The 25,183-nt window shown below is 46.9% G+C and overlaps 2 protein-coding genes across 4 annotated transcripts; both read right to left on the reverse strand.

The window, feature by feature from the left end:
* Window positions 1-352: 352 nt before the first annotated feature.
* On the reverse strand, window positions 353-6,213 carry ZDHHC12 (zDHHC palmitoyltransferase 12). The gene is made up of 5 exons (XM_074161232.1): window positions 6,129-6,213; window positions 5,621-5,757; window positions 4,056-4,142; window positions 2,446-2,612; window positions 353-1,836 (listed from the first exon to the last, which is right to left on the reverse strand). The coding sequence occupies exons 1-5, from the start codon at window positions 6,211-6,213 to the stop codon at window positions 1,527-1,529; spliced, it is 786 nt and encodes a 261-aa protein (XP_074017333.1). The 3' UTR covers window positions 353-1,526.
* Window positions 6,214-11,782: 5,569 nt separating this feature from the next.
* On the reverse strand, window positions 11,783-25,125 carry ZER1 (zyg-11 related cell cycle regulator). Of its 3 annotated transcripts, none has more exons than XM_074161134.1 (15): window positions 24,968-25,125; window positions 23,967-24,117; window positions 23,217-23,653; window positions 21,484-21,660; window positions 20,912-21,026; window positions 20,278-20,424; window positions 19,840-20,007; window positions 18,935-19,150; window positions 18,216-18,257; window positions 17,756-17,875; window positions 16,851-16,966; window positions 16,531-16,719; window positions 15,460-15,557; window positions 14,958-15,060; window positions 11,783-13,865 (listed from the first exon to the last, which is right to left on the reverse strand). In XM_074161134.1, the coding sequence occupies exons 1-15, from the start codon at window positions 25,123-25,125 to the stop codon at window positions 13,808-13,810; spliced, it is 2,295 nt and encodes a 764-aa protein (XP_074017235.1). In that variant the 3' UTR covers window positions 11,783-13,807. The 3 variants fall into 3 exon arrangements, with proteins under 3 accessions (XP_074017235.1, XP_074017234.1, XP_074017236.1); XM_074161133.1 differs by having other exon boundaries at window positions 19,834-20,007; XM_074161135.1 differs by lacking the exon at window positions 16,531-16,719 and having other exon boundaries at window positions 19,834-20,007.
* Between the last annotated feature and the right edge of the window lie 58 nt (window positions 25,126-25,183).

Below are 25,183 nucleotides of genomic sequence, written 5' to 3' on the forward strand. Positions count from 1 at the left end.
AGAATTCAGAGAGGTAAGAGCTTTTTTTTTTTTTTTTTTTTTTGGTGCAAATAGAAATAATTCACACCAAAACTGGATTTCCTAATTTCAGAGCCAAGTTAACTCCTGCTGAAAATTCCCGCATGCAAATATCCTTTCAACCTCCTGCTCTGCCTTGCCATGTAATGCCCCGTTTAAAGCAGGATACGCATTTTCCTCACCCTTGTTTGAACAGTAGCGGTTGGCTTGCTGTTGGCCCCTAGCACGGTTTGCGACTTTTCTTAAGCTCAAGGCCTCTGTAAAGCGGCGAGTAGCCCCGTGATTTTCAGCACAGGTGAAACCTAGCACTTGGGTTCAAAGAGAGAGGCATAATGAACCAAAAATGCATGTTTAATCTTTTAATTTACAGTAAAGTAAAAAAGACTGTAAATTATCATCCCAGTGCATTTAAAAAAGAATTACCAAACAGAGCAAAACTGTGTGGTTTGAGCTGTAGTACCTGCTGACAGATTTTTCTTTGACTGATACCTGAAGAACCAGAAATTGCGAAGTGGCAGATGAGCCATACTTCAGCAGGCACTGCAGTGCCACAAACAAACTGCAGAATCCTTTCTGGATGGTATAAAATTTATGAGAACAATTCTTAGTGTTCTGATATCCCTCTGATAGGAGTTTCTGCCCTGAACAAACCAGACTGGAGACAGGTTACCAACTCTGGCATTGGTCAAAAAAGGGATCCTTCTGCTGTTTTTGGACTATGATGCTGTATTAGTGATTACACTGTCCTTTCGTGAGCGCTCATCAACTGTAATCCCTGAGTGCATCCTACCAGCCAGATGTGCTCTTAAGCTGGTGTTAATTCCTGAGCCAAGGCAATTAAGGCACAAAACAATTTTAACTAAGGTTTTGTTGTGGTGCTGATTTTTGGTTTGTTTTTTTTTTTTTTTTTTAATCTGAGAAGGGGCGGGACTAAAATCCACACCACAGCCTTTTCTGTTTTTAAAGCTAAAACCGATCACCCCAAACTTCCTTTTAGTTCCTCATGGAAACTTAAAGTATGACCTTTTCGTTGTAATGGATAGCAGCAAGCTTATTATCTTGGAAAGCTATGGGCACCCCCTAATCCTAATGAAACAAACCAGATCTAGAATCTTTCCTCTTGCATTGAAACTTTGTATTCTTCTATTACACTTTCCCTAAGTCTGCTGAGGTAGCAGGATGACCAACAGCATTGCTGGAGCGGAGAGATGTGGATGCAATTAGCAAAAGGAAGTAAATTTAGAGATACCTTTGCTCAGGCCAGAAGTCAGCCCTGCTGGCCTTCCCCAAACCAGTGTTTCCCCTTTAACAGTGTTATTCCTATATATAAAAAATAACCCTGACTATCCTCAAAATGTAATTTGCAGGATGAACCGGTTGTGGAACAGGCTGCATAGTTCGTGATGTATTAAAGTTCCGTGCAAGGAAGCGGCAGCAGTTGCATCAGCAAAGCTTTACCCAGCAACCTGCCGCCGTATTGGCGCTCCACCAGGCAGGGACTGCTGTGACTAGACAGGCTCACTGTTCCTCTGGAAATAGATGTTCTCCCATGCAGTGAGGTGGCTCGAACAGAAGAATGTCCAGAGATTGAGGATTACCCCTTGGTCAAAGGGATTCTCCAACTCAGAGTGTCGCAGGTAGGAGATGCGATGGTGTGACATGAATTCCCAGGTGGTTGTGTTGCACGAGATCAGATAGAGGTGTGAAATAAGCAGCAGCAGGACAACAATGGTGAATATGACTATCAGGAGGAAGGACATGAGGAGGAAAATGTTGTGCTGCAGCCAGTCCCAGGACTGTTCAAAGTAGAGGCCTGACCTTGCAGTTCAAAGAGAAATAAAGTCATGGTTAAAGATGCAGAACTAGTTACCTGAACCAAGCAAACTTGATGGCACATTTAAGTTTGATTCATCACTAGTTTCTGATAGTCGTATACTACAGGGAGTTAATATACTACACACTCTTTTAAGAGACCGCACCAGTAGTGACTTAGATATTAAGAAGTTTAGGAGATGCTGGTTCCCCTGACAACTGAGAGATACAGTCATCGTCAGTTAACTCCTCTCCTGCACAGGTGCACAGCTGAAACCCTGCTGGGCTTCCAGTACTTTAGTTTGTAAACAAAGATAGTATTACAGTAACTGAAGCAAAATTAGTTCAGCTTCTTTTACTGTTGTTAATTCTGTTAATTTAAGCTTAAAACAAAGATGAACAATGAAACCCAAATGATGAGATTCTGCTCAACCATTGATCAGCTCCGTTGTCCCTCAGCAGATCAGGGGGCTCGGAAGAGCTGATCTCCAGGGTGCAAAAGAGGGTGAAGATACAAAGCCAAACCAGTCTCTGCTCTAAACCGTTCAGTGAGGCTCTTGTAGCACCAAAACTTCTAGCAATCTCAGAGGTCAAAGTGCTGGCTACAGGCCTTACCAAGCAACGTGACCTCCCCACAGCAGAACTACAAGCTGCACGCTCAAGTAGGCGATGAAGAGGGGGTGATTCTTCTCTCCTACGCAATTCTCAATCCAGGGGCAGTGATGGTCGTAACGCCGCACGCAGTGTTGGCACAGCTGGCAGTGCCTGGCTCGCATTGGTTGCTACAAAACAAAAACCAAACAACCTCTAGAATAGTGCCCTGCTGTTTGACTCCCTCTTTGGTAGAAGAGAGCACTGTGTAATACCATCCTCCTCCACAGCAGTACTGTCCCAAAAGCACTCCATAGTCATAGAAGGGTTTGGGTTGGAAGGGACCTTAAAGATCATCCCATTCCAAACCCCTTGCCCTGGGCAGGGACACCTCCCATGAGACCAGTGCTCAACCTAGTCTATATTGCGTTACGTTAGTCTAGATTATATTTGAGATAACAGCACAATGTGAACACTAAGACAACTAAAGGGGATCATGATTCCCCTGGTACGGACCCAAATGACCAAGATTCAAATTAAATTACTCTCCCACACTACTTCTATCTATACATTTTCTTTATTATCTACCGATTTATAAGAAGCCCAGCGTGCAGAGGTGGGAGATAGAGCCAATCAGTCTATTCAGGAAAGCATGAACAGTGCTGAGGTGAAAAACTAGAACCGCAGCTATTGAAGAAAGCGGGCAGGGATGGGATGTCTTTATGGGACTACTTAGAGGAGGGAGGTGTCTCCACTTCTATGTGAATGCAAGACACTCGCACAGAAAGCAGCTCAGGTACCAGGAACAGAGAAGATGAAAGACCTGGTTGAGAGAAGTAGTGTGAGTGTGACTCCTAGGATTTGTTTCCCTGAAGCGTATATATGTTTTGCCAGCTTTTCCTCTTGCAATAAGCTCACTTCTCCTCATAGATATTCTTCAGGAATTTATGGAAGCCGGGATAATGCTGGATTTTATTAAACTGATAAGAACTGCTCTGAAAACGCACTTCTAGGCTTTAGGCAAACTGTTTTAAGAGCTAATTTAATTGCTCTAATTTTTCCTTCATGCTATCTTTTACAATTCAGGCTAATGCTTTGTTGTTTTCAGGCCTCTGAACAATCTCACAGCTACCAGCGGTTCTTATTTGTCATGCTCAACTGCTTTTCTAACTCTCTATCAAGATATCTCCAAAATAAGCTTTTTGACAATACTGTAAGGTCTGACGGACATGGCAGTAAGAATGTAGAACACAATTTTCCCGTGGCAATAGAAGATCCTTGTTTCTATGAGCCAGCGAGGACTTGTTTCAACCTTGGAAAACCAGCAACATGCCAGTGTCCATCACTACTACATCTATAGCTACACAATCAGTTTGGATCGCTTTTCGATTCAGGACTGCACGTGAATTCAATTTGCTAGTTGTGTTTACTTTTTCTGTGAGTTTTTCAGCAGGAGGGTGACTCTTTGACAGAATTAATCAGATCTGCCATGCCTCCCAACCACTGAGCAGTGAGCAGCAGTGACAGAGCAGAAAAACAAAGCCAAGAGCAGCTGAACAAAGACGTTGCCAAAAAATGTAAGCTTGCGAATCGCTCATCCCGTTTGGGTCCTCCACATTTTTATGAATGCCTACCTTCACCATGCAGTAGCCACAACGACGCATCTTAATATTGCTTGGAACTTGGGGTGTCACCATTCTTTGTTCTTCACTGTTGCCTGCCTGCAAAATAGAGAAAGGGAGTGACTAAGGAGGTTTTGTGTGCTGCTGTCTCAAGTATGGTGGCTATTAGCCCACTTGGCACGACTGAGCCGCCTGGATCCTTTTACAGTTACACAGTGCTGGCTGTCTCTATCATTAGGAAAGGGAAAATAATTCCTTAGAATTCCTACAGAAGCTGCTATATAAATACTGTGGCATGAAATTCCACTGCACACAGTTAAGGTAGGGTGAGAGAACAGGCTACTGTAACCATCAAAAGAACGTTTGCACAGAGGCAGAAATAATTGTGGACAAGATACTACACTGATCCCAACACTACGCTTTGGGACAAAAATAAACAAGGTTAGACTTCACTTCCAAACACAACAATGATGTTTTTTCAGTATAAGCAGTGCTACTTATTCATAACGCAGCCAACATTTACATTAACGGTGCACAATTAAAATCGATAATGCTCTGTCTCTTTTGTCCTAGGCAATCTGTGAGGCAGTGAACCCGCAGTACCTTACCTCTCGGTTACTGTAACTCTGCATCTCCGTTTACCTCACTCTGTTGTTTGTGTATCTGTCCTCCCAGAGGGCAACAAATCTATAAACAGTTCGATAAATAGAGTAGCAGAGAGCACTTTCTTCCAAGCTTGCCATTCGATTCGGGCTTTTTGCACTTAGCGGTGGTTCGCATAAAATAGGTCATGTATATAGAATCACAGAATATTTTTGGTTGGATGGGACCTTTGAGATCATAGAGTCCAACCACCACCAACAACAAAAAAAAAAACAAAAACAAAAAACCAAACAAAAAAAACAAACCAAAAAACCAACAAAAAAAAAAACCAAAACAAAAAACCAACCAACCAACCAAAAAAACCCCACCACACCCAAAAAATCCCAGGACACCAAAACCAAACCAAACACCCACAACCCCACCCCACCCACAAACAGACACAAACCAACAATCTCGGGCACTAGAGCATGCCCTGAAGTGCCATGTCTACACGTTTCTTAAATACCTCCAGGGATGGCAACTCCACCACCTCCCTGGGCAGGCTGTTCCAGTGCCTGACCACTCTCTCAGTAAAGTAATTCTTCCTAATACCTAATCTAAACCTCCCCTGCTGCAACTTCAGACCATTTCCTCTGGTCCTGCCATTATTCCCTTGGGAGAAGAGGCCAACAAACGTTCCATGGGGTACTGCAGCCTCAGAGTGCAAGGCAGGATTTATGCTCAAATGGCGCAGTGTGGGACCAACAGGAGCGTGGTGGAAAATACACAGTTAAAGTCTGTGAACCCCACTGCGGTTACAGAGCATGAATCGGAGACTGCCCGGGCTAATCCTCAATGGTCTGTGCACGCTTCCTTTAACGCCAAGCGCAACAGAGACTGTTTCAGATTGTTTTTATCGAGCAGAGTGGGGAAAAGAAATAAAGCCTATAGATTTTATAGCCTCGCCACTTTCTTCCATTCCTCAAGTGATATACCTCCACTTCCTCTTCAGATTTAACAAAACCCGGATCCATGAGAGACACCTTAAAGTATAGCAGGACGGAGCACAGCACCAGTAAGGCGAAGATCAGCGGCTGCAGCAGCTCTCCCTGCTCCTCTTGCTTTTGCAGCTCTGGAAGGTACCCCCCAAAAAAAAAAAAAAAGAAGAGCAGTTCCTTGTGAAGCGTTTAGGATTTTTCTCTCTGGCCTTAACGAAGGGGTTAAGGAGAAGGGGAGAAAACGGGGAGAAACCAGGCGGCGAGAGGGCACGGGGTGAGAAGGGGAGAAGCAGGCCACGGAAGGGGCTCCCGACGGCCCTACAGCCCTCAGGGCACCCCCGGGGCCGGGCGAACACCCGCGCTGTCCCCCCCGCCGCTGCCCGGGCTCAGGCGGCCGGCACAGTCCGAGTCCGGGTCGTTGCCGCCTCTCCTCAGGGGCGGGTCGCCCCCTTCCCCGGGGCGGGCCGCCTCCCCCGGCCGGGGCTGAGGGAGGGCCGCGCCTCACCTGTGCGGTGCAGGAAGAGCCCCAGCGTCAAGGCCCCGCTGAGGGCGGTGTGCGCCGCCCGCACCCACGGCCCGCCGGCCCCCATGGCGCCCGGAAGGGCGGGCGGTGCCCGGAGGCGGGGCCGGGGCCGGGGCCGGGCGCGGCGGGCGGTGGCTCGGCGGGGGCGGCGGGGACCGTTGCTCCCCCCTCAGCGCGGTTCCCTCGGGAGGCCCGGCCCCGCTGCGGGCCCTCGGCTCCCCCTTGGCGGGCCGGGTGGTGACCCATCAGGGTCGGCTTCCCCTGAGTGGGAAGCGGGGTCTCTCTCCTCCCTCCCTGGCTGCGGCCCGCGGGCTCCTTTCTTCCCTCACAACCCCCTGCCTGTGCTTTCCCCTTTGCCTCCGCTTCGGGGGCTTTCTCCAGGAGAAAAGCCTTTCCTGCAGCCCCCACCGTCCCGGCTTGTCCCCTCACCCTGAGCCCCCCGGGCCGTCAGCCATTTTTCGATGTGGTGGGTATTGTGGGGAACACGGGGCTGGGGTAAAACTCTGCAACACCCGAAGCGATGGTGCTAAACGTGCCTGTGAGGAATGGAGGGGGTCTCGCTGTTGGAAGGCGTTGTCTGGGTGAGACCCCGGTGTGTTAACTCTGGTCTCGCCAATTTGATTATTTCACCTGTTGATTCCCAGCCCCCCAGAGAGAAATGCAGAGGTTGTGCCTGGCTGAGCCCACGCAGACAGCCTGATTAACGCAAACGGGGCTTGTAAATGTCTGACATAACTTCAGTAGGAGGCTGCCGGAGCGGGATTTGATCGAGGTTCAGGTGTCGGCAGCAAAGGCGTTGGTTGGTGTTGGAGCCAGGCCATTAGATTCGCCCCGACAGCCACAGAGGGAAATGGGCACGTCTGGAGAACGGGCCTGCTCATCTGAAAGCAGACATCTAAAAGGAGTTGAATTGCACCCTAGATGTGTTTTCGTCTCTTGCTAACAATAAAAGCCAAGAAGGCTAGCTTAGATGTACACATTTACACGTTGAGTGCCTGTCTATTTAGGGGAGATGAATCTCACCACAGGCCTGTAAAAGTTCTGAAATCTGTTTTCTCTTTAATCTCTTTTCAGTTTTAACATAGATGTATCTTGCTGCTTTTCTTACCTTCTTTCCCAGTAAAAACTTGGAAAGAAAAACCACGTTCTCTGCAAATTTATCCTCCAGCACCTGAAAAGTAGCTGATTCCTTGGTATTGTTTAACCACAAATGGAATATTCTTGTTTATTTCAGTCTCTTTTAAGTAAGTTAATGGCCACCTGCTGATTCCAGGAAAGCACCTGGCTGCACAGGTCACTTAAATGGTTTACCTGAGACAGCTGTGTTGAAATGTTAATAAAAATTGTAGTCTAAATTTCCAACAATAATTCAAATCCTTTTGCTTTTTTTTTTAATTATTATTCTAGATAAATGCAAAACCTACAGAAATCCTCCCTCAGACACCTAACTCATAGCCTGCATCAGTGCTTGTCAAAGCTCATATATTTTATACGCAAGATGGCCCTGCTACTGTCTGCCTACTTTAAATATCCTGAAAATCTTTCTGTTCCTTGAGTTGCAAAGGAAGCCTTTCAGAACAGTAGGAAGCTCAGAACATCAGGCTCTGTCTACAAACAGGGAAAAAAAAAAAAAAGAAGGTGGGTAGTGTCTTTCCTTTCTTTGCAGAGAAGTGTAAATTTTTATGCTTAATGAAGGCAATTTGAGTGGTAACAATATTACCCACTTGAAAGTAGAAACATTTTGGTATTCTAGACTAATCTGTCCTAAGGAATGTATTCTCACTTTCTTTGTGATTAGAATAATTTGGTGCGTGTTATGTTTTTTATCTTTTCTTACAGCTTTGAAACCTGTCTTGGAGAGATCAGAGCTTATCTCTGTCTCAAGGGTTTCAACCTAAATGACTGGCTGAAATTAGGCTTAGTTCCAAAAAGTCTATACTAGCAAGTTTCTGAGTGGAGAATCTAGATTCTTATGGCATTCCAGCTAGGAATTTCATGCTGCTGGAAGCCTAAGGTAGCTCTCCGTACTCTTACAATGTGGTACATCTTCAGCTTCCGAGAGGCAGTTCGGTTTCACACGGTTCCTCCTCCTACTTCAGCCACCTGGAGTCTGATCCTTTAGAGAGCTTACGATGACCATTGAATTAACTGGTAGTTGAACCCTTGCAGGACCAGGGTCTTAAGAAGAAAGTCACGCTGGCCTTAAAGCAGATTGGCTGTTTTGAGCTAAAGTCTTTTCTTAAGTACTCAGCTTCTGCCCACTTAAAAAGCTTAGGCTGTGGAATGCAAGCCGCAGAGCCGTTACAGAGTTCAGAGGCACGCTGTACAGTCAAATATTGTTCTGGGTTGTTTTTTTTCTCCTCTCACATAATTTCATAACAATACTCTCTTCCTCCACGCCTCTTTTCTATTGACAAACAGTATTATGTCTCTTGGAGTGATGAGAGGAAAAGCCACTGAACTGCATCATCAACACATGGCAGTTCCTTTCATTTTTAATGAAATATATGACAGCAAATAGACCAGTAATGTATCTAAATAAACCACATTCATAGACCAAAGGCAGAAGACATTGTTAAGCACTAGGTTTAATACACAGCGGGTATCCAATGGATACAACAGAAAAGTTAATTCATTCAGAATTGTAAGGAAGCAACAGTTGTGCATTATTATTTTTTTGCTTGGTTTCACCGTGTACAAACATTTGAACCAGGCCTCTCAACATCAGGCAGGTCAATGGACAGAGTAAAAGCAGACGCTTGCTCATTATAACTGAGGTTATTTTCTTTAAGCAAAACAAGGAAATACATACTTAGCTTAAAAACTTTTTTTTAAAACAAGAAAATAATTACAGAGAGGATCAGTGACAACTATATGAAATCAAAATATCGTCTGCTAAAGCAGAAGTGCTTCAGTTCAGCAGGAAGTCTCCCTAATTCCTTTTTTTCTTTTTTTTTTTAAGTGCTGTCTTCTTATCCAGCCCCCATGTTGCTTTTCATCCATTCCTGATGACCATTACCCTCTGTGCTTCATACACATGGTTGTCATGGAGACCAGCTGTTTCCCTACTTTTAATTTTCTTTTTTTTTTCCAGCACAAGCTACCCCCCAACACCTGAGCTGTTGCAGGCTCCTCCTTAAACAGTCTCAAGAAAATGTATTTTCTATGGAGTAGTGCCTGAATGCATTGCCCCTATAGTTCTTGAACTACTGGTAATTAATTGCCACCTTCAAGTGATGAGTGGGAAATAGGCTCACAGCTCCAAGACTTCTCCTCCCACCCATCTTTTGCAGAGACCAGAGTGACTGCAGCAGAAGCCCAGCCAAGCTGACGAGTGGGGTAGGATTCAGCGCTGAACAGATACCATTTCAGCCAACACGTAGGTGCAGGGTAATCGCAGCCACCGTGCAGATGGGGCAGATGAATTATCTGCAATGTTACTAATTGCCACAAATATCAGTGCTAAACTTTCTTGGCTTGGTCTAGATGAGAAAGTCTGGTGCTGCTGGGTGTTAAACATCATACAAGTAGATACCAATCATGGAATCATGGAATTGTGAGAGTTGGAAGGGACCTCTAGAGATCATCTAGTCCAACTCCCCTGCTAAAGCAGGATTGCCCAGAGCACATTCCTCAGGACTGCAATCGTTATAAGCAATTCCTCCCACAGGTCTTGTAAAATGGAAGCACTTGTGGAAAGTTGCCCACCAATTTGCTCTTATCTATTGCAGAGACAATGGCAGACACCCGACAGCCTGTGTGCTGAGGTGTGCTGAGGTGTGCTGTGTCATTGACTTGGGCCACCCAACCACGAGGCATCCTTCAGCCAGGAAGGAAACTACATCCAGTCAAGGTAAAGGGTTCCTTTGGTGGCCCAGTCTCTGCAGAGAACTGTCCAGTTGTGTTTGTGCTCTGCTTGCCAAGCTTGTGAATAGTAAAGGAAATGTAGTAGTGAAAATAAAAATAAGAATCTGAGTGGGACAACAGCTACAGAGCACAAGGAGCTCCTCTGCCATATCTTTACACACTATGAACTTATTTCCAGGCAGGTTTTCATTTGGCAGATAGAACCCTGTTCTAGTTTTCTGGGCAGGGTTGGTCGTTAGCTCTTATAATTCTGTGTGGAGTTGAGGTCTCCTGGTTCATTCCTTTGCTCCAGCAAAGCTGGAAGGCCTGAGAAGCTTCTCTGTAGCAGTCAAGCATTTCAGGATATCCAACTTCTCCTTTTACATTAGACCTTCAGAACAAATCAGCCACTTTGCCCTCCCCTCCTGTGCAGAATGTTGGTCTGATGGCTGCAGACAACTATCCTGTTCTGTCCCGAGTGTTGGATCTACAGCAGCGATTCATTAACTCCTCTTTGCCTCCCAAAAGTGCTTTTGGGTCATGGTACCTGCACTATGCCTAGGGTGCAACAACGCCTGCTGTTTCAGCCAGAGAAACTGAGGTACAAACTAGCTTCAAACTCCCCATTACAGGAATTCCTGGATTATGCTCAGGTACTTGGAGGACACCTTTCTCTCTTTTGCTCCCTGCTGAAAGAGAAATGTTATTATTTTAGCTCGCAAAGTTTGTTGGCTTGAAGACATTGAAGCTTGTAGCTGAAGCTCATGTTACTCTAGCAGGGATGCTATTTGTTTTAAAATGCTGTCTCGGGAATTTACCTTTCTGGTGGCCTGACTCAAGCTCTTCTGTGTAGCCAGCAGTAACAGAGCAGTTAGTTTCCCCTCCCCCCTGGGATTGGTACAGATTTCAGAAAGCTAAGCTTTTCTGGCTGCTGGCCTGACTCCAGTAATCTACATGTTGCTGGGAATTTGAAATCTTCTTGTTCTGGTTCAGGCTCAGGCACAGCTCGATGAGGGTACGTGAGCAGTGAGGATAGAGCTTATCTTTACAGTGTGGAACAAAGGTTTGGATCTTGTCTGTTCAGGATACCACGGTCCAGCTTGCAGCGGGGGAGGCCTCAGTAACAGCTGAACTTACAGGGGCACCGGTTTGAAAACCCCAAAACTTTAGTGTCTTGAGGCAGATGGAACCATCCGTTAACCTTGATGTAGTTGTGCCAAAATCTCAGCATAAAGCCTGACTGTTTGGCTCTGATTACAGTGCAAGGCTGAGGTCTGCTCTAGCTGAGATGGGAGCTCCTGAGCTCCAGAGGTGTCCCAACACAGGTCTCTGATACCTCTCACATCTGTGACGTGTCCCCTTCTGCTCCGCTCCCACCTTGCCAACACAGTCAGAAGTTTGAGTGCTCTTTGTCTCGTGATTCAAGATTTTAGTGGTAGGAGCTTTCACTATATGGGCATTAGAAAGGAAGAAAGCCTAGTGGGTGGCACCGTCACATGAAACAACTTCAAAAGGACAGCAGCACTAAATGGAGAATTAAACGAGCAAAACCTGACTCCCCTAATGCTCCGAGGCAGTATTTGGAGCCTCTCTTAGGTTTTGCATCTAGAGGGAAGATTAGTAAGTGTTATACAGAAAACAGATCTTGAAATAAGCTTTCCCCGTCTCAAAGCTCACAGGGACACAAATTCTTGGGGAACAGGAATAAGAGAGAGAAAAATACATTTCAATCAAACAACTGCAAAAAAAGTATAATTTGTCAAGTTTTGCAAACTGTATGAAAACAATTCAAAAGTGACACAAAAATATATATAAGGTTGAAAAATACTTAAAGAAAAAAAGTACAGATCTCACAATATCAAAACAAATGACGTATGGTTAAGAAGAAAAAAAAAACAGACATTGAGTAACACCATATTGGCAGAAGAAGTAAACCTCTGCAGGGCAGCTGTGTTCTGTCATTTAAAGTGTCAGTTTGTGTATCTAGGATCCGTCTATAATGTGCTCAGCAACGACAACATTAGCTCTGAGCATTAGAAGAACCTCATAGCAGCGAGTCAAATCTGAGAGCAACGTATACAAGGGAAGAGAGCAGCGAGGGTTACTGTGCTCGGAGGCCTGAAATGTCCCAGCTCCCATGGCCATGGTCTCCTCTTACTGCTACCAGACACAAAATCTTTTCTAAATCCCTTCGAAGGGAAGATTTGTGAACTGTGAAAGAACCGTGGCAAGCAGAGTGCTCTAAGGATGGACTGCACACTGTGGTGTTGAGTACCTGGTTGTGGGGCAAACCTTGGCCTTTGGTTTCTTGACTCTTTAGAGGTCTGGAGTTACAGGTGAAGACCACCTCAGTGGGACTCAGTGCTGCTGACGTGAGGGGGACTGCACTGGTAAGTGCTAGTGGGAGTCATGTAAGAACAGGGCGTTTTGCTTCCCAGAAGAGGAGGAAGATGTTGGGATGGAACCAGAGGTGCTATTTTATGGGATCACCCTCCAAAGGGTGCCTGGAGACTCCCCAGACTTTAGCACCTCCAATTGCAGCATTTGTGCTGCAGTGAGCTTCCTGTAAAGGGAGATTACTTTGCCACTGAGCACAGTTTCATAGAATCATAGAATGGTTAGAGTTGGAAGGGACCTTAAAGATCATCCAGTTCCAACCCCCTGCCATGGGCAGGGCCACCTCCCACCAGACCAGGTTGCTCAAAGCCCCGTCCAGCCTGGCCTTGCATCTTTGCACTGATGCAGACTGAAAAAGAGCAGAGAGCTCCAGGCCATTACTGGGATTTGCACAAGTGGTAGAAGCCGCTCTGGACTGGGGCCCAGTAGAGCTTATTATGCAGAGGGGAAATATGCTCTCTGGCATTTGTAGCCCTTCCCCATAAATAGAACACAATTAAAAAGGTGGTGAAGGACTGGAATGAAGATGTGTAGCCCTTTGTGAACACACCTTGTTCCTTGTTGCACAGACTCCCTTAGAAAGACAAGATCTGCGTTAGCAAGGATGTGTAACTGGATTTACTGGTCATCCCTGACCTTATGAAGCTGGGTGGGCTGGCAGGTCCTACTGTGCTGCCAAAGGGGACAAAACAGACCTCTTGACTTTAATGGGAATGTTTTACTTCCGAACTACCCAGATAGAGTGAGCAATGCTTCCATTAATGTGAGTCTTGTATAAAAAAAATCCTTAAGGGAGTGAATTGACTTGAAAGATCTTTCTTCTCCGTTTCCTCCATTTACAAATATCACTAAAAAGGCCAGTTCTTTTGGTCTAACTCTCTGGTGTTGCGTCTCCCAACCTCTCTAACCAAATAAATAACTTGTTGCTGCCTGTAACCCCATTGAGCAGCCAATACCAATTCAGGACTGGTGTTCTTGCAGACATGACAGGACCTCATGCAATACAGCAAAAGGGAATTTTCTAAAAAATGGGAAATAAAAACATCACACTAGCGATCACACAACTAGGTCTTCAAGCTCATGATCATTTGAGGCTCTCTGTGTGGTCTAAAATAAAAAGGTTAAAAGATACATAATGTACTTGTCTTTGTTTTTTGTTTTCTTTTTATACAGAAATCATACACACAGAACTTCAACCTGAAACTTCATAACAAAAAAGTCCACTAATTTAAGGAAAGCATTTTGTTGTGCAAAAAGTCCCTCCCCCCTCCCCTGTTCACCTTCATCTACTGAGGGTCTCACACACACACATAAAGTTTCCTTCCAACGGGCGAGTTGGTAAGAAAGAGTCCTCCCTATATACAGTGAATTAGAGAGAAGCTGGATACAGTGCTGGCAAGAGGCATTAGATGAGGCCTCTATCTGGAAGTGTCCATGTTCTCCTCCTTAAAGTTACTGCAGTGCTCTATAACTTTCCTACGGATAAAACAAGGACAAGAAGAGAGGGTTTAGTTTAAAGCTTTTTGCATGACACCTGTGGGACAGTAATGTAAGGACTGTCCAACTGCTCGAGCTCTATGTAAATGTTTGCTATTTGCAGCAGGCAGTGTCTTCTGAGATACACATCAACCTCTATTTGTGTCAAAACCAGTATATTCCCCAGCAGCAGCTTAGAGCTCCCAGTTCATCCCCTCGGAATTTCCAGTCATGTTAACATACACCCACATCCACATGCGACCGTTCATTCATCGCCCCCGTATCCAAATCATCAGGTAACTCTGGGTCCCATCAGCAAAGCCCTGCACATAGACGTTTGTCCTTCACTCTGCTGTCGCCTGTCCCTGCTTTTCCTGTTCTTTCCATTTATCGTGCTTGCACTGTCCCATCACTGTACGCAATCCTCTAACTGTGAGAGTCTCTGCAGGCTTGTCACCTCCAGCCACCTCCAGCTGTGGGGACTGCCTGCCCCCACCCTCAAGGGACCTGATCTCAGCTGATCTCTGCCTCTCTTTTATATTTATCCTGCAGGTATGACATCGTAGCTCTCAGTTTGCCAATGATTAGAAACTGCAGCTGGCTTTTAAACCTTGGAAAGAAAGACTCCAAAGGAAGGTGACAGAGCAGAGTAAGTTGGGGAAGCTCACAAAGGTGATGGACTCTCTCCACCTTTTGAAAAACCCTCTCATCGTAACTGTGCGGTCAGGAATTTTAGGGACAGGCCAGAATGATTCTGGACAGGGAGCCCACATAAGCAGGGAGAACCGTGATGACTGGTGACTATCGGTGTGAGATGCAAAGAGGCACATGGCTCCCTGGTCCAACCAGCCACTTCTAAAACCAATTTGTGCCCATCATCCATCACCCCTGAACGATCTGTGTGTATTGCCCACCTATAAACACCTCTCTACTCTTCTCTTTTCATCCTCTTTTTCCTGCTCTTCTGTGTTCACTTCTCACCCCTCATACATATCAGTACAGGCCTTTCTTTGGTAGCCTTACTTGATGTAGAAGAATAAAAACTAAACTGAAGCTAAATTGGATGTTGATGGTAGAGTATCGGTTTCCTACCGGGCCATTTCCTTGGTCTCTTGCCGTGCTGAGGCCATTTTGATCATGTCCTTCAGAAGGGGGATCCCACCTTCTTTGATCAGCAGCGGGCAGTACTTGTCAGCTGCAGGGAAAAGAATAAAACAGGTCCTTGTGAACCCTTACAGGAGTGGTATAAAGGGGGACAGGAGGGGAAAGAGAAGCCTGCGGCCTGAGAAGCCACAAAGCTTTCTTTTTTTTAATGGAGGCAGCCTGCTGGGGGTGCCCTGGTGTGAAAACAACAGGCACAAAACGTCTGAGAACACAAGAGCAAAGCCAGCAGGATCAGAATATTGAAGGAATTTCCTACGCAGTGAGTCTCGTGGTTTTTGTTTGGCTGTGCTGCCTGGACATTCCTGCAGCACTCAAAGAAGGTTCTCACCACCCACATAGCTAAGCTGGGAAGGCTTTTTCTGCTAACGAGCTCAGATCCACACCCTCAGCTTTTACATGCAGTGGATGTGATTTCAAAAAGGGAACTTACGGTAGACAGAGACCAGGTTATAGAGTGCCCAGGTGGCCCAGTGCTGGCTGACTGGGGAGATCCCTTGTGGAAGAAGTCGAAGGATTGGTTCAAATGACCTGCGCAGAAACATTGCAGAAGTCGTTAAAAATCCAAGAGCTGCTTCTTTCAGCACCTTTGCCACTCAGAGCAACACAAACGCTGCGCTCACAGATACCACAGCAGTAAATCCATTGCACGTCAAAGATTCTGGCACCAAAGACTATGTCTGTGTCACAAGGCAGGACTGGCAGCCTCACCGGCCCTGCCACTTTGGCACAAACACGCTGCCCGGATAAACAGCTGCAACGAATGCAACCGAGTCCAGGAACCGATTTCCATCCTCTGCCAGTCATTTCCTCAGGATGGCTGAAACCCGGCAGCGCTGATCTTTCTGTAGAGGGGCAAAATTATACCCAGCAAAAGCTGGCTGCTCACGTGCAAGGGTTGCTGTGATTCCTCTGACAACAATAATGTCAGGCATTAGATGCTGTTCATTCTGGACCCCTGGCAGGCACAATGGGAATAGAGAGTACCCGATACCCTCTTACAGGAAGGGCTTTGGAGGATTCCACCAGTTACATTAACCCTTGAGGGGATTTCTGGGAACTGTTTCTAACTGTCCCTCAGAGGAGAGTGAAAGCTACAGCAACCCATGTGACTTTCAGAAGCCAAGGCGAACAGACTTAAGGAGGCGCAAAGGACAGCAGCCTCAGAGGAAAATACTTAGGCAGCCCCAGACAGTCAGATCATGGGTTTCCTGAACTACTCAATTTCACCAGAAACAAGCAGGAGAAAATCTGTTGGGCTCCCTCAGGGATCCTCTCCCACAGGGATCACCAGGCGAGGTGTCTAAATTCAGCAGCCTGTGTAACACGTTTCAAAGGAAGATGTAAAACCCTCACTAAAGAGTATGTCCCTGAGGATGCTTCTCCTTCACTCTGAACAGAGCCTCCAAGCTGGGCTATACCTCTTCCCTTCTCTCTGTCGGCGCTTGCTTCCTGTGACAATCCTGGCTCCCTGGTGGGAGGGCCAAACTCTTCTATTCCTCACCTGTAGTTGATATTTCTCCTGGAGTTGATATCCCAGCTCTGGATGGCTGCCCACATCCTCTTTACAACTTCCTCTCGATGGGGCTCACATATACCCCAAGCCTCTGGACCATCAAACATGATATGGGAGAGCACACCACAGGCATTGTAGGATACCTCAATCCCATCTGCTTTGCTCTCCAGCAGGTTGCTGCCAAGAGAAAAGAGAACATTTAGAGATGTTGATGCACTAGGGGTTTGAAAGTCTCCAGGTGATTCAGGAGCAGAGTTCCAGGGCGTTCGCCTTGCCCCAGCTCAGCCGTTCGTTAGCTGGGCGCTCACCTGAACACACTGATGAACTGGGAGGTCATGAGCTGTGGGCGGAGCTCCTTCACCTCTGCTACATTGCCCAGGAGGCCCAGCATGTTCCGATGCAGCTCCTGTTTCTCTGGGAATTCCTAAACAAGCAAAGAACAGGATTATACAAGAGAAGGGCTGTGGCGACGCTGAGAACAAGCAACCCTGGAGAAAGATTGTACAGTATTGTAGATTGTAGAAAGGCTGGGTATTTTTGAGTAGTCAGTAATTGTTCTTTAGCAGATGCCAAAAGGGAACTCTGGTGTTCAAGATACAAGTGAAACAAGAGAATTGAGGCCAGGACCTACTATTCACTGCTGCTCTGCTTAAGGGGGACTGTGCACAAGATGTGGAAAGAGGAAAATGCATTGAGTGTAAGTTTCTCTGTTTTTCTGCTGTTTGGGTGGATGGATAACAGAAAGAAGAAAATATGCAAGCTTTTTTGTTTCTGTTTATGCAACATAGTAAGTCCTGCTTATGGATTAGCATAGCCAGGGATCCTGCCTCTCCACTACTAGTATCAGTATCTCTCTGGAGGAAACCAGACATACCACCCAATATCTGAAGGGAGCCTACAGGAGAGCCGGAGAGGGACTCTTTGTCAGGAAGAGTAGTGACAGGACAAGGGGTAATGGTTTTAAATTGGAAGAGGGGAGATTTAGATTAGATATTAGGACGAAATTCTTTACTGTGAGGGTGGTGAAGCACTGGAACAGGTTGCCCAGGGAAGTTGTGGATGCCCCATCCCTGGAGGGGTTCAAGACCAGGCTGGAGGGGGCTTGGAGCAACGTGGTCTAGTGGGAGGTGTCCCTGCCTATGGCAGGGGGGTTGGAACTCGATGATCTTTAAGGTCCCTTCCAACTCTAACCATTCTATGATTCTATACTCACTTTCAAGCACTCCAAGAACAGTTTCATGCCGCTGTAGTTAAGGAACATCTCACAGTTATCAGGGGTCTCATCAGTGATGTTCCAGAGGGCACTCCAGGAGAACTCCATCACCTGATCGCACTACAGAGCCAAGGGGACAGAAACAGAGCTTCACTGACATGGGAGCTCAGTGCAAACTAACCACTTGTGTTTCCTCTCTGGTATCGCCCTAAATGGCCCCAGAGGTAAGCAAACCTTGTTATTCACTTTCAACTTGTCAGCGAGTGGGTTTTCTGTTTAATATGTTTGCCTCCCTGTCACGTTCCCCTGCCCTCACCCTGGGACAGGAAATTCTGCAGCATCAGCTGAGATGTCTTGTGTTTGTTAGAGAAGCTGAGCTGGCACTCTGGACTGATCTCCATGCCTAAGCCAAACTGAGGAGAAAGTGCTCTATGCATATGTTTTTTGGGGAAACACTCACCGTTTTATCAGCCAACTTCTTCTGAATCAACTTCAGCATTGTCTGTGGGCAGAGGAAAGGGAAGAGTAAGAAACAGTTCAAGAATCACAGAGCTAAAACTAACTGCTGGAGTACTGGCCGATTTGCAGGTGTGTGCAGTTCTGAGCCTTTGCAGATAACCTACTTGGTATCTCTGTCTCTAAACCAGTCCCACCGGTTTAATGTTCAGTGTTTCAAGTATTCACAGAGCTGCACCATGTCATAGTCCCCGAGCCGTCGATTTTGCAGTCAAGTCAGTTTTGAGCTGTATGACAAAGTCTGGAATGTGGTATAACCGCACCAAAGCGGTGGCCTCTGCAGCTCTTTGAAAAGGTGAGGGATATGGGTTGACATGAGTTGGGAACCTGAGGCAAGCAAGCTCAGGGAGATGCAGGAGGAGCTAGTGACAAGGTGGTACCAGTTCTGGCAATGATATGGTGTGGTGAAGAGGTAAAGATATGAGGTTGCACTGCTTCCCTGCTCTCGCAGAGACAGCCTGTCTCTGAGATCATGACCTCCAGTGCTGGCAAGCCAGTAAAAGATGTCACATGGAAGGGTAGGTTCCAGGAAAGGCTGGCATTGCTGGGATGCTAGTCCCTTCCTGTGATACTGCAAGGCTTGGATGGCGTTTGGTGGCCTGCTGCAAGGCAATTGTGCTAGCCTGGGTTAAGGATAAGTAGACACCTTGGGACCATACCAACCATGACAAACCCCATCTTGCCCACAGCTTCTTTATGATCGTTGTCCACCTGACAGACCAGAGCGTTACAGAGGTGCACAGCAATGCGCTGGATTGACTCATCCTGCCGGCTCTGGTTGAGGATGTTCAGCAGCAGCTCGTTAACTCGGCGGTACTGGAACTCCAGCTCCTCGGGAATGCTGAAGTTACACAGCGTCAGGCAGCAGTTTCGCTGTACCTGGGTCAAAACAAAGTAAACCACATGGCTACAGAAACACAGACCCCCATCACCTCATCTTTCCTTGCTGCTTGGTACTGAAACCATCTTCTTGCTTGACTACGACCACTAAGATTTCTGTTACTCCCCTCCCATCTAGTGCTGTGCTTTAGCCAGGCTCTGTCAGTACCCTCTTCTGTCTCCCTGTCACTCTGTTCTCACAGGGCCACACTATCACCCAATGCCATCGCTTTCCAAGCCAGCTTCTCACTGCCTGTAAGCTCTCTATGCAACACTGGCCATTCTGCACCCCAGTGCCATCACAGCATCAGGCAGCTTCCAGTGTAGCGCGTTGCAATAACATTTCTTTCTATTGACTCAACACCCCCCGACACCCACATCCTTTTCACCCCACAGTCAGTGCTGGATATCTGTGGTGTGTGTTGTATACACTCTTTGACCGCTATCATCAGATAAAAAGGAGCCTTGCTTTCCCTTTGCTCTGGAGAACATCGCGTGGATAAGGAGCACCCTGCATGTTATCACTGAGTGAAGGCAAGGAACAGATCTGGGCAATAGCTGCTCTGGAGTCTGCCTTGGCTCACAACCTGGAGGCTTAGAAGTCCCAGATGCTACCACTGGGTTAAAGACTTAATATAGGGAAGGAGGACTGTGGGAGCCAAAGAAAACTGGGCTGCTCTTACTGTGACCTCCTGGTAGGACTCCATGCCGTTCAGCACCACCTGGATGACCTGGCGCCGCAGTTTCACGCTCTGCTCCATGCGGTACTCGGAGTTGGTCAGGTAGAACAGCGCAGCACTCCCTGTCACCTGAATGTTTTTGTCATCCTTGTGGCACTTGAGGGCTGTGATCACCAGCTGCAGAGAAAGCAAAATGAAGCTTCAGTGCCACTGACTTGCTGTTGAGTCTTGGAGTGACTGTTATGCTGTGTGGGGCAAAGACTGTTACAAGCCTGGAAGGAATGCGTGGCCCTGGCATTGCAGGAATGTGCTTATGGAATGAAGGTACCTGCTGCACTACTGGAACTTTCTCCAGAATAGCCTGATATGGTGTCCCAGGGTGAAGAAAAGACTGGGACTGCAGAATTTCCCTTGTAAGGGTGAGGTAAATGCTCGCGTGGGGCTTACCTGGAGGGCTCGCAGCAGCTGGCTGCAGCGTTCGATACGGGCAATGTCAAAAAGGAGGTTGATGGCCCGGGAAGTGATTTCTGGCCGATGTTCAGTGTAAGCCTCAATAGCATTCAGGACTTGCTCTTCGTTCTTGTCTCCGCTCACCTGGCAGGGAGGAACAAAAAGAGTCAAGGAAGAAATGATGGAGGAAAACCCACATGAGAAGGGAACTCTGAAAGATCGAAGGGTACAACTTCCCTCTGCCCTGCTAGTAGGATTAGGCCTAGAATGAGAGCAAAGAGTCACTTCTCAGCCCAGGGGGACCAGAAATGGCACCTTTGGGGCAGGAGGATGCTATTCACAAGTAAGACTCCTTTTCTTGCAGCCACAGACATCCTGATCCTTCAGCCAAGATGGTTTTTCCAGGCTCTTCTCTAAGAGGCATGGTTTTTTTTAACGGTTGTAAAAACAACGTGGGGCACAGATCTTGCCTTCTGGTAGTTCTCCTCCATTATCAAATAGCTATTAAAAGGTCAGAGCTCAGTTGTCACACCCGAGACCCTAAGAACTCCATTCTACCAGCAGCCAGTAATTTTCATGTTCTTTCAACTTCTACCAAGTACCTACTGCGGATGTTCTTGGGCCTCGTTACCTTGTAGGCTGGAATATGTGTCAGGCGGCAAAGAGATGTTTCAAAAAGACCCAAGAACTGGAGCGGTCGTTTCAGACCCCGGAAGGGAGCGATGCTGCTCTTTGCTGGCTCAATGCTGAGGGGGGGGGGGAAAAAAAAGAGATCACTCATGTTGGTACCGTGTTTCTTCAGGTGTCTCCTGCCACAGAGACAGCTGTCAGCTCTCCATTCACTCTGTCTGTACTGCTCCATCACCAGAGTAACAGCTACACTTCAGTTGTATGCCAGTCAGCTTCTAAACGTAACAGTAGACACTCATCCCAGGCAATCCTGAGTGAAGGGCTAAATGTGTTCCAACAGAAACAGCAGTAAGAATTCACGCAGACAGAATGCAGCTTTCCCAGGGGGAATTTGTCCTGGAAATTCACTAGCTGGGGTGAAAATTTCCTCTTAGAAAAGGGCTATGGATTTCACTGATTGGAAATATTTGCAAACAGGACTGTGTGTCATCTGATAGATGTGTTAGTCTGCTTCTGTGATAATTCAAGAACACTAGTTTTATTGCCAAGACCACAGTAATTGCTGTTTCCTACCTCGTCTGGCCCATCTTCTCCTCCATGCTTGGGATAGTGCAGTTTTCCAGCATGGTGTGCCCTGAGATATCGAGCGAAGTGAGGTTTACCAAGTTTTCCACAAACAGGTTTAGAACCCGCCGGGTCAGCTTGAATTTGTAATAACTGGACAGATGGTCTCGGGAGATATCCAAGTGCCTGCAAAGGACAGAGAGCGGCTCAGAGTCTGGAAAATGTAAACTGGGGCTTCTGCCTCTCTACCAGAGGAAGACAATGAGCTAAGTGTGATCATTATTTTTTATTTAATTATTATTATTATTATTTCCCTTACAAGATACAGGAATGCGGTTCTGTAGGATCTGGCAGCAGGATCTGGCCCTGTGTCTAACCAAAGCACACAAGTATCTGGTAGAGGTCTATTCAGAACGGAGCACAATGACTCATTTGGCCACACATCACAAAGGAAATTGCTCCAGGCTCAGGAACTGCTTTTCCCAGGCTCCATCCCAGCAGCCACCTGAGCTTTTTCCTCCTGGTGATTACGATGCACTAGAGGATCTTTGCATCCCCAGAAACAAATGTTGCGTCATCCCACAAATTAAGTTACACAAGTTTTTGTCTGCTTATATCTTACATTTTTTTCCCCACCCCAGGCTATTACGCTGCCCTGGTTTCATTCAGATATTTAAACGCCCAGGCTTTGGGGAAACCCCAATGCTAAAGGAGTGGTGGGACACGCTGACCAGCCATCACATGCAGGTGGGGTCCCGTACAGGACAGGGGTTGCTCTTGCTGGCCAAGCAGTAGCTAAGACTCTTGGGAGAGACTTTTCTGAACTGCCTAAGACAGGAGCCAACATCCCACTCACAAAAGTGTCTCCTACCCATTGTGGACACTGGGAGTTAAAGTTCTTGGATTTAGAAAATGTTATCCAGGATGTTCCCTGAGACTCCCTGGTCGTATGTTAACGTGGTACCCCCTAGTGTCTGCAGTCAGTAGAGACGACACTAAAGCCACTGCAAAGCATCCTTTGTGTGAATAGTAAGGCTCTTGGGCTTGGAAAGTCCTGGATCCCTTTCCTGATACCGCTGTGCAGTTTGAATAGCAATTGCCTCGACTCTGTTTTGGGAAGTCATTTCACTGTCAGCACTGTTAAGTCAGGAGCGCCTATTTATTTATGCTGCTCATTCCCCTGGTTGCACCATCCACGCACCGTGAGCTGCCATGGAGCACAGCAAGCAGTCTGAGCTCACAGTTTTTCCTAGTTTTACCTCAGAGCCAGGCTTAAACTTTGGACATTCCTGTTTGAGAAGTGGTTTGGAGGACTGAGTTTCACAGTGTGATTATTGCTACATTATATATGTACACATCTGTAGTATTTTATTTTTTTTTTGCCATTTCTCAGGTATTCAGCTGTTCTTTTTTGTTTGGCTGCAGGGGGGTGGTAGTGTTTTGGGTGTGGTTTTTTTTTTTTTCTTTTTTTGGTGTGTGTGGTTGTGGTGTGTGGGTTTTGGTTTTTTGTTTTTCCACGAAGGAGTTTTTGCTAAGTGGTGCCCTTTTGCAAGCAAAACGCAGGCTGGCTTCAGACATGTTAGATATGTATCACGAGTCAATGAATGAGCCTGCTCATGGGAAGGTTTAGAACTTGAAACTAGCAGTGGGTGGCTCTCCCATTAGCAGGCAAGCAGAGCATTCCAAAAGACCTTTCCCTATCAGTGGGAAAAGGATAAACAAGGAAGAACGGATCTGCTGACCTGAGCTTGCGAAGCTGAGCGATCACTTGGATGTGCTCCTCTGAAAGGTCCATGTTGTAAAGCACTAAGGAAACCAGACTGTCCTTCCACTGGGTCAGAAACCCCACATCGTTCAGCTGGATCCCAGAGAGATCAAGAGCTGCGAGGGAGGCCAAAGGCCGAAGCAACGTCTCCACATTTACCCCTTCGATCAAGCGGCCCAGGTTCAGGAAGCGCAAGCGGCTAAAGCCTTCAAAAGTAAAGTCCTTGACCAAGACCTGGCGAGTGGGGTTCACCAAACAGTCATCTTCACAGCCTCCAGGGTTCTCCTCCTCGTAGAAGATATTGCAGCAGCCAAAGAGGCTGAGGGAGATAAGTGTGGGGCTGAAGCTCACCAAGGTTTGCAGACTCTTGGCTGTCAGCTTCTCACAGTTAGTCAAGTAGAGCTCAACAAGATCCTGGAAGATGGGAAATCAAAGTTAGAAGTATTTCACAGGTAGAGTGCCCACCCGGTTGCTGCAACACCTCCCACTGGGACAGCCTGAGACCACATATCACCCAACTTGACCAGTGTCCCCTTCCCATTCCCTACAGTGGCTTGGGGAGCTGAGAAGGGAGAAGCTGAGGTTCTCCCAAAGAAAATTTGGCTGGTGAAGGATGAAGTCTTGGGAATCTCTTGGCTAAGGGATCGGAGCCTGGGATTCTATCTGGTGCCCGTGCAGCAGCGCTGCTATGCCAAGTGGCAGCTGGAGGCTGTCAGTGCAATACCACCTGCTTCCTGATGGCTTCCAGGTCCTGGTCCTGCACAATCTGCTCCCGCAAGTGGATCCGGGCTAGCCTGGTGCTCCGGGGATCTGAGAACAGGGTGAAGAAGCTTTCATGGGGTTCAAAGATGCTGTCCGTCTTCACCAACTCCACGTACCTGTATTGGGGCAATGGCATTAGCACAGGGTGACACAAAGGTTCAGTTACAGCTCTAGCACCGTCACTGGTTATGAGAAAATGTGACTCTGTGCACATGCAGAGTCCCTTCTGATCATCCAGAATAGCCCTTGGGGTAATGGGAGCTGCCCTATTACCTCTTCTTGCACAGAACTAACAACCCTCATGAAAATCCCAGGGAAAGATTTGTGCAAGGTCGTGTGTGTGTGAGCAAACTGGATTCTGGCAAGCACAGACTCTGGGATTCTTTTTCCCTAGCTGTTTAAAGCTAATAATTTGATTTTTCATTTTCAGAAAATCAGCCGGCCAAGGTTCTCTGCCAGACTTTGTGGGCAGGAGTTCAGCCAAGAGAGACTGTGACAGCCAAATTATAAATCCCTGGAAACAGGTTGCTTTGTAAAGCTATGGGAGCAGCAGCCTTAAAATTTAACATCTGTTAGCACTTTGCACTCTTAGCTCTCTGGTTTGAGAGAGAGCTGTACTGCTTCGGTGGTGGGAAATGGGAAGGCTCCTTTGTTGCTTATTGATGTTCTTGGAAGCAGCAGTGACTGTTTCCGTCTGGGTTTACCTGTGTGGAAACAGTGATTTCCACAGAAACTAGAATGATTTATAGCAGTACAATACCCCCTGGGGACACTTCCTTCTGAAGTCAATGCAAATCCTTATTTCAAATATGAGGATCAATGGGAAAAAAAAACCAGCCCTATGAATTCTTCCCCATTTTCCCCCTCTTTCCCATCAGTCTTCCTAGAGAGCTATACTCTCCCTTCCTTGAGCTCCTAGCGCCTTCCCGAATCACACAGCTGCTTCTCCGCAGCCCTGAAACGTACTCATTGACGAGTTTGTCACAAATCTCGCTTGGCAAGAAGATGTCGGGATGGAGCCGGAGAGTTTCGTTGTCCAGGAGGTAGCAGAGAGTCCCCTCCAAGTTGCGAAGGCAATAATCTGTGCACAACGTCATCAGCGACTCGGGGCTGTCGGATGCCATCTTGAGGGAAGTTATGGGAAGGGGAAGAGCCAGAAGGAAGCTTTTGATCCAGTAGATC

This window comes from Numenius arquata, chromosome 19, assembly GCF_964106895.1.
Source record: "Numenius arquata chromosome 19, bNumArq3.hap1.1, whole genome shotgun sequence".
Lineage (NCBI taxonomy): Eukaryota > Metazoa > Chordata > Aves > Charadriiformes > Scolopacidae > Numenius > Numenius arquata.

Excerpts from the sequence above, each read along its gene's own strand:
- ZER1 (XM_074161133.1), bottom strand. The coding sequence starts at position 25,125 with ATGGCATCCGACAGCCCCGAGTCGCTGATGACGTTGTGCACAGATTAT. Across the intron at positions 20,425-20,911 it reads CACATATTCCAGCCTACAAG|GTGAGCGGAGACAAGAACGA; the intron begins GTAACGAGGCCC and ends CCTCCCTGCCAG. Across the intron at positions 19,151-19,833 it reads AGTCCTACCAGGAGGTCACA|GTACAGCGAAACTGCTGCCT; the intron begins GTAAGAGCAGCC and ends GTTTTGACCCAG.
- ZDHHC12 (XM_074161232.1), bottom strand. The coding sequence starts at position 6,213 with ATGGGGGCCGGCGGGCCGTGGGTGCGGGCGGCGCACACCGCCCTCAGC. Across the intron at positions 5,758-6,128 it reads GCTCTTCCTGCACCGCACAG|AGCTGCAAAAGCAAGAGGAG; the intron begins GTGAGGCGCGGC and ends GGTACCTTCCAG. Across the intron at positions 4,143-5,620 it reads AATCTGAAGAGGAAGTGGAG|GCAGGCAACAGTGAAGAACA; the intron begins GTATATCACTTG and ends TCTATTTTGCAG.